This window comes from Mustelus asterias (assembly GCF_964213995.1).
Source record: "Mustelus asterias chromosome X unlocalized genomic scaffold, sMusAst1.hap1.1 SUPER_X_unloc_5, whole genome shotgun sequence".
Taxonomy (NCBI): Eukaryota; Metazoa; Chordata; class Chondrichthyes; order Carcharhiniformes; family Triakidae; genus Mustelus; species Mustelus asterias.
Window position 1 is genome coordinate 25,300 of NW_027595350.1, and position 13,177 is coordinate 38,476.

Below are 13,177 nucleotides of genomic sequence, written 5' to 3' on the forward strand. Positions count from 1 at the left end.
GGGGACAGTAGGGCCTAATTCTGCCCGAGAGGCTGGCATCAGCCTGCTGAGCGGGCCACTGCACATGTGCCAATATGTCAGTGGGGAGATCAACGTATGTGCACCCCCCCCCCCCAAAAAATCACCAGCCTTTCGATTACTTCCCAGTGACCCCTCCCCATGGCCAACCCCCATCACCTGTCTGTCCCAACCCCAACGATCCCTAATGCAGAGTGCGCAGCGGGTCCCCACCATCACTGATTTTCCCCCCCCCCCCCACTCACCAGCCGCCGCCCCTGACCTCCTTAATTAGGACCAAATAGATTCTGTCTTTGAGCCCTCAACTACATCATCCTTGTCCAGTGTTATTCTCGTTTATTTGATCGATACTGCCACTGTTCCTGGCGTTTTTTGCTGTTCTAAAATCCCTGAGTACCTTGCACTCAGGGTTAAGTTCCCAATCCTTTCTTTCTCTATTCTTGTCACTATCTGCCTTGTGCCTCCAGCTCATCACCTTATTCACCTTTTTCCTATGCATTCACATACATGCACTCCAACCCGATCTGGACTGCTTCCCGCATCCTGTCTGATCCCACCTATTTCTGAACTGTTTGTTACTCTCACACTATTTGTCTCTCCCAGTTCTCTGTGGCCCCCATTTCTCCATTCTGTCCTTTCATACTGGTGCCTGTGCACCCACTCCACCGCAAAGTTTAAACCCTCCCACACTCGTTAACCTCCCTGCCACGCTATTGGTCCTAGGCCTGTTGGGATGCAAACTCCCTTCTGAGGAACACAATTTTTATGTTCTTTTGTCGCCACTGTTGCAAACATCTAGTTCACAATTTGTATGTTTCAGGATAAACTTTTGGAATTGAAGTTTTAAGTGTAGATAAATGAGGGTATCTGATTAGCAACCTGAAGTAAATGCAACTGAAGCAAGCTTCGGGTTAATTCCAGTTAAAAGCAAGTATCAAGGTCATGAGTAGAATTGTGAAAGCAGTAAACAGTAGGGCTCTGGTGATCCTGGTGTAGTAGAGCCAGCAGGTTTGCCCTGAATAAAAAGAACAAAGAACCGTACAGCACAGGAAACAGGCCCTTCGGCCCTCCAAGTCTGTGCCGCTCATTGGTCCAACTAGACCAATCGTTTGTATCCCTCCATTCCCAGGCTGCTCATGTGACTATCCAGGTAAGTCTTAAACGATGTCAGCGTGCCTGCCTCCACCACCCTACTTGGCAGCGCATTCCAGGCCCCCACCACCCTCTGTGTAAAAAACGTCCCTCTGATATCTGAGTTATACCTCGTCCCTCTCACCTTGAGCCCGTGACCCCTCGTGAATGTCACCTCCGACCTGGGAAAAAGCTTCCCACTATTCACCCTATCTATACCCTTCATAATTTTGTACACCTCTATTAGGTCTCCCCTCATTCTCCGTTTTCCCAGGGAGAACAAGCCCAGTTTACCCAATCTCTACTCATAGCTAAGACCCTCCATACCAGGCAACATCGTGGTAAACCTTCTCTGCACTCTCTCCAAAGCCTCCACGTCCTTCTGGTAGTGCGGCAACCAGAACTGGACGCAGTACTCCAAATGTGGCCTAACCAGCGTTCTATACAGCTGCAACATCAGACTCCAGCTTTTATACTCTATACCCTGTCCTATAAAGGCAAGCATACCATATGCCTTCTTCACCACCTTCTCCACCTGTGCTGCCACCGTCAAGGATTTGTGGACTTGCACACTTAGGTCCCTCTGTGTTTCTATACTCTTGATGGCTCTGCCATTTATTGTATAACTCCTCCCTACATTAGTTCTTCCAAAATGCATCACTTCGCATTTATCTCGATTAAATTCCATCTGCCATTTCTCCGCCCAATTTTCCAGCCTATCTATATCCTGCTGTATTGTCCGACAATGTTCATCGCTATCCGCAAGTCCAGCCATCTTCGTGTCATCTGCAAACTTGCTGATAACACCAGTTACACCTTCTTCCAAATCATTTATATATATCACAAATAGCAGAGGCCCCAGTACAGAGCCCTGCGGAACACCACTGGTCACAGACCTCCAGCCGGAAAAAGACCCTTTGACTGCTACCCTCTGTCTCCTGTGGCCAAGACAGTTCTCTACCCATCTAGCCACCTCTCCTTGTATCCCATGAGCCTTAACCTTCTTAACCAACCTGCCATGAGGGACTTTGTCAAATGCCTTACTGAAATCCATATAGATGACATCCACGGCCCTTCCTTCGTCAACCGTTTTTGTCACTTCCTCAAAAAAACTCCACCAAATTTGCAAGGCACGACCTCCCTCTTACAAAAGCACGCTGTCTGTCACTAATGAGATTGTTCCGTTCTAAATGCGCACACCTCTTGTCTCTAAGAATCCTCTCCAACAACTTCCCTACTACGGATGTCAAGCTCACCGGCCTATAATTACCCCGGTTATCCCTGCTACCCTTCTTAAACAATGGGACCACATTCGCTATCCTCCAATCCTCAGGGACCTCACCTGTGTCCAATGAAGAGACAAAGATTTCCGGCAGAGGCCCAGCAATTTCATCTCTCGTCTCCCTGAGCAGTCGAGGATAGATGCCATCAGGCCGTGGGGCTTTGTCAGTTTTAATGTTACCTAAAAAACCTAACACTTCCTCCCTTGTAATGGAGATTCTCTCTAACGGGTCAACACTTCCCTCCGAGACACTCCCGGTTAACACGTCCCTCTCCTTCGTGAATACCGATGCAAAGTATTCATTTAGGATCTCCCCTATTCCCTTGGGTTCGAAGCATAATTCCCCTCCTTTGTCCCTGAGAGGTCCGATTTTCTCCCTGACAACTCTTTTGTTCCTAACATATAAATATAATGCCTTAGGATTCTCCTTAATCCTGTCTGCCAAGAACATTTTGTGACCTCTTTTTGCCCTTCTAACTCTCCGTCTGAGTTCTTTCCTACTCTCTCTGTATTCCTCCAGAGCTCCATCTGTTTTCAGTTGCCTGGACCTAACGTACGCCTCTCTTTTCTTTTTGATCAGATCCTCAATTTCCCTGGTTATCCACAGCTCTCGAATCCTACCTTTCCTATCCTTCCTTTTTACAGGCACATGCCTGTCCTGCAGCCTTATCAACTGTTCCTTAAAAGACTCCCACATTCCAGACGTGGACTTACCCACGAACAGCCTCTCCCAATCAACGGCCACCAATTCCTGCCTAATCCGGCTATAGTTAGCCTTCACCAAATTTAGCACCCTGCTCTTAGGACAGCACTCGTCCTTATCCATTACTATCCTAAAGTTAACAGAGTTGTGGTCACTATTTGCCACATGTTCCCCTATCGAAACTTTGACGACCTGACCGGGCTCATTTCCCAGAACTAGGTCCAGTATAGCCCCCTCTCTAGTTGGGCTATCTACATACTGTTCCAAAGAACCTTCCAGTACGCATTTTACAAATTCCTCCCCGTTCAGACCCCCAGCCCTAAGCACTTTCCAGTCTGTGCCAGATTTAAATTATGTGTCGATGTTCCCAGATCAAATGGAAGTAAAAACAGGTTATAATTAAGAGTTCCTTAACAGGGCCAGCAATTCTACGAGAGAGGGTCGTAAAACTCCATTAGCAAAATTATTCATATGGGTTGCAGAATCAAAGTAGCATGAAAGTTAAAATAATTCGTTTAGATTTCTGTTTGAGAGGATCTAAGAATGTGCTACGTTATCATGGACATGGGATGTTGCGGAGGGCGGGGTGGTTGGTGTGGTGAAAGATTTTTTAATTTGACGTGTCTGTGCTTGCTGACAGAAATAAGCAGTACAGTTCAGTTTGGGTTTCATGAGGGAAGAATATTTGCTCTAATGGAAGTGGTTCTCACAGGGCCTGGTAGCAGAAAGCATTCAGCTTGAATGGTTAGCTTAGAAAGAGCTGCACGGAAGCTGAGAGAGCAGATTGGGGAAAGAAAACACAGTCTATGTACTTTCCAAGCCAGGACAGGGAGCTGAAGAGTCCACAATCATGTGAGATCTTTAAAGAAACTTGGTGGATCACTCAGCCAAAAGCTAATGGAAGGATCCCATGAAATTGGTACCTTGAGGAATAGCTGGGAAACTGAGGGGAATTAACTTAAATGCCAGAGGGCTGTGGCATACCTTCTCGGTTGGTCCCAGGGAAAGTGAATGCAGCTTCAAGATAAGGAAACTGTTGGTGGCAGTGTGGGGGGAAGCATTGGGGTGGGGGCAGCGGGGGGGGGGGGTAATGGTGTGGTTGAGGGGAAAGAAGTAAGAAGTCGAACTGAGTTTATAACATTCGTCTTTATAACCTATAGTGTGAAGTTAGCCTGTTTCATTTCATTTCTCTTTATATACACAATAAAGTGTGTCTTAAATAAGTGAAATTGGTCAGTTAATTGCTCGTGTTCAGATTTCTTCTTTAAATGTTAATAGTCCCTAACAGAATTGTAACACCATGATAAGAATGTCAAATTAGATCATCTTTTATGAAATTCTTTCAAGTTTTCTACAAGTTACAAGCATTTTGGTCAAATCCAAATGCATGTGTTTAAGTCGGGAAAAACTTGAGTGATTTATTTTGCCGGTAATGTGACAGTTTATTTCCAGAGACTGGCATTTAATATAAAATTGGAGAATTGTAAAGGTACGGATCCAGAGGGGGGATTTTTTTCTCTCTCTCTCAAATGTACTTTCCCTGCATAGAGCCTCATTGTCCAGAAATGCAAGTGGCAGTTGCTCCATCCTTAATTTCCTTGCGTTACCTCCTGATAGCTGAGGCTGTACACTGGGTCAGTGATTCAGAAAATCATGGTACTGACATTTTTTCCATGAGGCCACATGGACTGTTTTTGAAATGTTGTCTGACGGTGATTTCTTTCTTGCAGTACATTCAAGCTGAGCCACCAACCAACAAGTCTCTTTCCAGTCTGGTTGTCCAGCTGCTGCAGTTCCAAGAGGAGGTGTTTGGAAAGCATGTAAGCAATGCACCTCTTACCAAATTGCCAGTAAGTAGCACCATTCATTTCCGTCACAAACACATGTGCAACCTTTAGCGCTGGTTTAACATAGGAACAGGAGGAGACCATTTATCTCCTCGAGCCTATTCTGCCAGTCAGTTGGATCATGATCTATATCTTAATTCCATCTGCCCACCTTGGTTAACACCCAGAACCAACAAAAATCTATCAATCTCACTTTTGTAATCTTCAATTGAGCCCCAGTCTCTCCAGCTTTTAAGAGGAGGGAGTTCCAGATTTCCATTCCCCTTTGTGTGAAAAAGTGCTTCCTGACATCACTCCTGACTGGCCTAGCTCTAATTTTAAGATTATGCCCCTGTTCTGAAACCCCCTCCCCCAACCAGAGGAAATAGTTTTTAATTAATCTACTTTGTTAAATTCTGTAATCATTTTAACACTCCCAATTAGATTGCCTCTTAATCTTCTATATTCAAGGGAATACAAGCCTATGTGGTTGCAAGCTGAGATATGGGGGACCTGTCAGAGAATGAGAAAGTTGTAAATGTGACACTCTTATTCAAAGGATGTAAGATAGTCCGAGTAGTTTTTTTAAAGTTTATTTATTAGTGTCACAAGTAGTCTTATATTAACACTGCAATGAAGTTACTGTGAAAATCCCCCTAGCCGCCACACTCCAGCGCCTGTTCGGGTACACTGAGGGAGAATTTAGCACGACCGACGCACCAAACCAGCACGTCTTTCGGACTGTGGGAGGAAACCGGAGCACCTGGAGGAAACCCATGCCGACACGGGGAGAATGTGCAAACTCCACACAGACAGTGACCCAAGCCAGGAATTGAACCTGGGTCCCTGGCGCTGTGAGGTGGCAGTGCTGACCACTGTACCACTGTGCCACCCTAGTTACAGGCTGATTAGCCTGACACAAGTGGCAGGTGAGATTTTCGAATCCTTAATTCAGGAAAAATATCAACAGGCACTCAGAGATAATTAAGAAGAGTCAGCATGGATCTGTGATTGTGCTTAACTAATCCAGTTGAATTTTTTGATGGAGTAACAGTGAAGGTCGATGAAGGGAGTGCAGTGGATGTTGTCTCTGTGGAGAAAGTATTTGACAAATGATCACATAAAAGACTGGATAACAACATTAAAGCTGATGGAATCAGGGCCAGTGTCAACTTGGATATAAAATTAGCTGAAGGACAGAAAACAGTGAGTTGGATTAAGAGAGAAATAGTGGTGGGAGATGCGATGGTTAGAGGCACGGACAGGCGATTCTGCGGGCGCGAACGAGACTCCAGGATAGTAGTTTGCCTCCCTGGTGCCGGGGTACTGGATGTCTCTGAGAGGGTAGGAAGCATATTAAAAAAGGAAGGTAATCAAACAGATGTAATTATACACATTGGTGAAAATGACGTAGGTAGAAAGAGCAGGGGGGTCATACGAGAACAATTCAGGGAGATGGGTGCAAGGCTAAAAAATAAGGCCTCTAGGGTAGCAATCTCTGGACTGCTCCTAGTGCCTAGTGCAAGTGAGGCCAGGAACAGGGAGATTCTACAATTGAACACGTGGCTAAAGGACTGATGCAAGAGGGAGGGTTTCAAATTCATAGATCATTGGGAAGTCTTCATGAGACGATGGCACCTGTACGGAAAGGATGGGTTACACCTTAACTGGAAGGGCACAAATATCCTGGCTGGGAGTTTTGCTAGAGTGTTTCGGCAGGATTTAAACTAGTGTGGCAGGGGGGTGGGGAACAAAACAGTAGGTCAGTAAGTACTAAGGCTGGGGTCGAGCTGGGGGCCAAGGCAAGGCTAGATAAGGAGGAGAGCATTCTGGAGCAGGATGACCTGAGTGGGCCCTGAGGTCTGGAGTGCATCTGCTTCAATGCGAGGAGTGTAACGGGTAAGACAGACGAACTTGGGGCCTTAATGCTTATGCGGAATTTGGATGTGGTTGCGGTGACGGAGACTTGGTTAAATGAAGGACAGGACTGGCAGCTGAATATTCCGGGGTATAAGTGTTTTAGGCGAGACAGAGGAGGGGCTAGGAGAGGTGGGGGAGCAGCGGTATTAGTTAGGGAGCATATTACAGCAGTGCAGAGGGTGGACAATTTAGAGGGGCGTGTAATGAGTCGCTGTGGGTGGAGCTCAGAAACAGGAAAGGTGCAATCTTAGAATCCCTACAGCACAGAAAGAGGCCATTCGGCCCATCGAGTCTGCACCGACCACAATCCCACCCAGGCCCTACCCCCATATATTTTACCCACTAATCCCTCTAACCTACGCATCCCAGGACACTAAGGGCAATTTTTAGCTTGGCCAATCAACCTAACCCGCACATCTTTGGACTATGCTGGGGGTATACTACAGGCCACCCAGCAGCCCACGGGAAGTGGAGGAACGGATATGTCAGGAGATTCTGGATAGGTGCAGAAAAAATAGGGTTGTTGTAATGGGAGACTTCAATTTCCCTGGTATAGACTGGAAAGTGCTTAGGGCTGGGGGTCTGGACGGGGAGGAATTTGTAAAATGCGTACTGGAAGGTTCTTTGGAACAGTATGTAGATAGCCCGACTAGAGAGGGGGCGATACTGGTGGTGGAAGTGGAAACACTCAATGATTTCAAAAGGAAATTGGATGGGCGCCTGGAGGAAATAAACGAACAGGGGCTACGGGGACAGAGCGGGGGAATGAGACTGACTGGATAGCTCCACATGGAGCCAGCATAGACTAAATGGTCCGAATGGCCTCCTCCTGTGCCTTAAAGGACTCTATGTTTATGCAAGCTGTCTGCAGAATTTGAACCTTCCAACTCAATGTATTTCCATGTTTCTAAATCAAGCTAAGCTCCTTTACACAGAATGCTTTTGTAATGATGAGCATTCGTAGATGTTTAGTACAGAAGTGTGAGGTGATACGTTTTGGCAGAAGGCTCGGGAATCATTTGTTGCAGAATCATGGAATCTGAATTGAAATCTAACGATATATCTCGGATGGCATTGCCCAGCGGCACCGAGAGCACAAATTCTGATATTTACCAGAGGTTTCTTCCAACAATGTTTTTACAATAAATGATGACAGTTGCCATGGTCACCATTACTGAGACTAGCTTTATATTCCAGATTTTATTCATTGAATTTAAATTCCACAAGTCATCCTGGTGGGATTTGATCCCCTGTCTTCAGAACATTAGCCTGGGCCTCTGGATTGCTAGTCCAGTGACATTACTGCTCGGCCACTGTCTCCCAATTGTTCTAATGGAGTCACATGAACTGAAATAGTAGATGAATTATTTGACAAGGGAATATTAAGTGATAGAATTTTACAGCACAGGTGTTTGCCTTCCAGCCCGTTGTGTCTGCCACCACCCAAAGCACGATCCGTTTAACCCAGAATGCCATCACCCTTTCAAACTTTTCTTTTTGAAATATTTACCCAGGGCAGTTTAAAAAGTGAGTTTGCATCCTGCTCACAGCTCTATTGTTGGCATAAGCAGCAAGGAGATGTGTGAACTCTGAGTAATGACATATTGCATCGTGTGGAGGAGATTGGGATTAGTCTGGGCGGGATATTAAAGGGTGCGGGGAGTGAGGGTGAGAGTGGGATTAGTCTGGGTGGGATATTAAAGGGTGCGGGGAGTGAGGGGGAGAGTGGGATTAGACTGGGTGGGATATTAAAGGGTGCGGGGAGTGAGGGGGAGAGTGGGATTAGTCTGGGTGGGATATTAAAGGGTGCGGGGAGTGAGGGGGACAGTGGGATTAGACTGGGTGGGATATTAAAGGGTGCGGGGAGTGAGGGGGACAGTGGGATTAGACTGGGTGGGATACTAAAGGGTGTGGGGAGTGAGGGGGAGAGTGGGATTAGACTGGGTGGGATATTAAAGGGTGCGGGGAGTGAGGGGGAGAGTGGTATTAGTCTGGGTGGGATATTATAGGGTACAGGGAGTGAGGGGGAGAGTGGGATTAGACTGGGTGGGATATTAAAGGGTGCGGGGAGTGAGGGGGAGAGTGGGATTAGTCTGGGTGGGATATTATAGGGTACAGGGAGTGAGGGGGAGAGTGGGATTAGACTGGGTGGGATATTAAAGGGTGCGGGGAGTGAGGGGGAGAGTGGGATTAGACTGGGTGGGATATTAAAGGGTGTGGGGAGTGAGAGGGAGAGGGGGATTAGACTGGGTGGGATATTAAAGGGTGCGGGGAGTGAGGGGGAGAGTAGGATTAGACTGGGTGGGATATTAAAGGGTGCAGGGGGAGAGTGGGATTAGACTGGGTGGGATATTAAAGGGTGCAGGGGGAGAGTGGGATTAGACTGGGTGGGATATTAAAGGGTACAGGGAGCGAGGGGGAGAGTGGGATTAGACTGGGTGGGATATTAAAGGGTGCAGGGGGAGAGTGGGATTAGACTGGGTGGGATATTGAAGGGTGAGGGGAGAGTGGGATTAGACTGGGTGGGATATTAAAGGGTGCGGGGAGTGAGGGGGAGAGTGGGATTAGACTGGGTGGGATATTGAAGGGTGTGGGGAGTGAGGGAGAGTGGGATTCGACTGGGTGGGATATTAAAGAGTGTGGGGAGTGAGGGGGAAAGTGGGATTAGTCTGGGTGGGATATTAAAGGGTGCGGGGAGTGAGGGGGAGAGTGGGATTAGACTGGGTGGGATATTAAAGGGTGCGGGGAGTGAGGGGGAGAGTGGGATTATACTGGGTGGGATATTAAAGGGTGCGGGGAGTGAGGGGGAGAGTGGAATTAGTCTGGGTGGGATATTCAAGGGTGCGGGGAGTGAGGGGGAGAGGGGGATTAGACTGGGTGGGATATTAAAGGGTGCTGTAATTTTCTATGGTTCTATAAGTGCAGGTCAGTGGGACTAGGCATAAAATGGTTCGGCACAGACAAGAAGGGCCAAAAGGCCTGTTTCTGAGCTGTAATTTTCTATGGTTCTATGGTTCTATGGGTGCGGGGAGTGAGGGGGAGAGTGGGATTAGACTGGGTTGGATATTAAAGGGTGCGGGGAGTGAGGGGGAGAGTGGGATTAGACTGGGTGGGATATTAAAGGGTGCGGGGAGTGAGGGGGAGAGTGGGATTAGACTGGGTGGGATATTAAAGGGTGTGGGGAGTGAGTGGGGGGTGGAGGGTGTGAGATTGAGTCTGTAAAATTCCACAATTTGATGGCGGGTAGAAAGCAGACAAGCGGATTGTGACCAGCACTAACTCTTGTTTTCCGCTCCTCTGCTGTAACCTGGTCATGAGATTTCAGCAGATGACACGAGGAGTCACTGTTTGCAGATTCTGCTGAAGAAAGGACTGGTTTCTTTTGAAACAGTGCAATGTTAACACAGTACATTTGCAGCATCTGTTGAATGGAGATTTGGGGACTCTCCCTCATCTTCACAAATCCATTACCGACCAGATACACCAGCAGACTCTGGAGGGATAAAACAGCAAAGAATAGATGTTCTCCCTGAGAAAATCCAAAGGGATGTAGATTCACTGTGGCCAAGAGAAGTTGTCTGTTCACTCCCGTCCACCTCCAACTGAAATCTTGGGTTTGATACTTTTTAATAATCCTTTCATACAAACTGGGTAGACTGTCCTTGCAGTCTGGAATGAATATCCTCAGGGTCCTGCGTCCCAACTACACTCACACCACCTTGCAGGAGGGCAAACAAAAGATCAATCAATCTGAAGTTGCACAACAGCAGAGGTAAAGCCGACAGTTAAACTGGTCAGAACCATATTGCCACAGCACTACGCCAAGACCAGCTGAAAGCCCCCTCTCGACATTTGCTCCAACATTTGCTCTTGTGCTATTATATGCTTCCTGCAAACTCGAGCCCCTCAGTGTCTGTATCTTTGTTGAAGCTTTTGCAGGCAGAAGCACCATTACTTTCCGTTGAAATCAACTGCTATTCACTGTTAGTATTAAGATGTTGCCTCTCTTTTCCAGATGAAATGCTTTCTGGACTTCAAAGCTGGTGGAGCTCTGTGCCATATTCTAGCTGCGGCTTACAAATTCAAGAGTGACCAAGGATGGTAAGTTGATTTCCCTGGGCAGTGTCATTCTTCAAACAGGCTTTACTGCAAGGCTTTCTTCAGACCTCCCTGGCAGGCTGAGTCACACCCTGTGATGCTGTGACAGCAGCATTCTTTCTGCACACAACTAAAGTGTAACAAAGTTTAATAACACATTTCCCCAAATTAAAGAACAAAATTGCTGGGCAATCTGTTAATACGAAGCAGCTCTCAGTGCTTGCAACATGTGCGGAACTTTCCCAAGTGATTGGAATGTTCTGAGTGATGGAATTGTTGTATCCGTGGTGTGACCTCCTCTCGCAGTTATTAATGGGATGGTGTATAGGCACTCCTGCTCTTGATTTAACCCATGTTTTACCCTATGTGGAAGTGGTTGATAGAAAATTAGAGGAGATTTGTTCCCTTTCCAACCCCATGCTACATCTCCCAATATTTGTTGATGGGTCAGTGCAGGTGGACCTCTGCATTTAACAGGAACTGTACTTCCCCTTAAGTGTTTGATGGGGGACAGTGTAGAGGGAGCTTTACTCTGTATCTAACCCCGTGCTGTACCTGTCCTGGGTGTGTTTGATGGGGACAGTGTAGAGGGAGCTTTACTCTGTATCTAACCCCGTGCTGTACCTGTCCTGGGTGTGTTTGATGGGGACAGTGTAGAGGGAGCTTTACTCTGTATCTAACCCCGTGCTGTACCTGTCCTGGGAGTGTTTGATGGGGACAGTGTAGAGGGAGCTTTACTCTGTATCTAACCCCGTGCTGTACCTGTCCTGGGTGTGTTTGATGGGGACAGTGTAGAGGGAGCTTTACTCTGTATCTAACCCAGTGCTGTACCTGTCCTGGGTGTGTTTGATGGGGACAGTGTAGAGGGAGCTTTACTCTGTATCTAACCCCGTGCTGTACCTGTCCTGGGAGAGTTTGATGGGGACAGTGCAGAGGGAGCTTTACTCTGTATCTAACCCCGTGCTGTACCTGTCCTGGGAGTGTTTGATGGGGACAGTGCAGAGGGAACTTTACTCTGTATCTAACCCCGTGCCGTACCTCTCCTGGGAGTGTTTGATGGGGACAGTGTAGAGGCTGCTTTACTCTGTATCTAACCCCGTGCTGTACCTGTCCTGGGAGTGTTTGATGGGGACAGTGTAGAGGCTGCTTTACTCTGTATCTAACCCCATGCTGTACCTGTCCTGGGAGTGTTTGATGGGGGACAGTGTAGAGGGAGCTTTACTCTGTATCTAACCCCGTGCTGTACCTGTCCTGGGTGTGTTTGATGGGGACAGTGTAGAGGGAGCTTTCCTCTGTATCTAACCCTGTGCTGTACCTGTCCTGGGAGTGTTTGATGGGGGACAGTGTAGATGGAGCTTTCCTCTGTATCTAACCCCGTGCTGTACCTGTCCTGGGAGTGTTTGATGGGGGACAGTGTAGAGGGAGCTTTACTCTGTATCTAACCCAGTGCTGTACCTGTCCTGGGAGTGTTTGATGGGGACCTTGTAGAGGGAGCTTTACTCTGTATCTAAACCCGTGCTGTACCTGTCCTGGGAGTGTTTGATGGGGGACAGTGGAGATGGAGCTTTCCTCTGTATCTAACCCCGTGCTGTACCTGTCCTGGGAGTGTTTGATGGGGACAGTGTAGAGGGAGCTTTACTCTGTATCTAAACCCGTGCTGTACCTGTCCTGGGAGTCTTTGATGGGGACAGTGTAGAGGGAGCTTTACTCTGTATCTAAGGCAAGGGATGAGATTGCAGAGCCTTTGGCTTTGATCTTTGGGTCCTCGTTGTCCACGGGGATGGTGCCAGAGGACTGGAGAATGGCGAATGTTGTTCCTCTGTTTAAGAAAGGGAATAGAAATGACCCTGGTAATTATAGACTGGTTAGTCTTACTTCGGTGGTTGGTAAATTGATGGAAAAGGTCCTTAGAGATGGGATTTACGACCATTTAGAAAGATGCGGATTAATCCGGGATAGTCAGCACGGATTCGTGAAGGGCAAGTCGTGCCTCACAAATTTGATAGAATTTTTTGAGGAGGTAACTAAGTGTGTTGATGAAGGTAGGGCAGTTGATGTCATATACATGGATTTTAGTAAGGCGTTTGATAAGGTCCCCCATGGTCGGCTTATGATGAAAGTGAGGACGTGTGGGATAGAGGGAAAATTGGCCGATTGGATAGGTAACTGGCTATCTGATCGAAGACAGAGGGTGGTGGT

The 13,177-nt window shown here is 47.3% G+C and overlaps 1 protein-coding gene across 6 annotated transcripts in view; it reads left to right on the forward strand.

The window, feature by feature from the left end:
- smarcc2 (SWI/SNF related BAF chromatin remodeling complex subunit C2) overlaps positions 1–13,177 on the forward strand; it is a 305,878-nt gene that overhangs the window by 25,293 nt on the left and 267,408 nt on the right. For all 6 annotated transcript variants that reach the window (XM_078208999.1, XM_078209004.1, XM_078209000.1 and 3 more), the window contains exons 2-3: positions 4,865–4,984; positions 10,896–10,981. In XM_078208999.1, the coding sequence (XP_078065125.1) occupies positions 4,865–4,984; positions 10,896–10,981 (206 nt within the window). The remainder of the gene's footprint in view (positions 1–4,864; positions 4,985–10,895; positions 10,982–13,177) is intronic.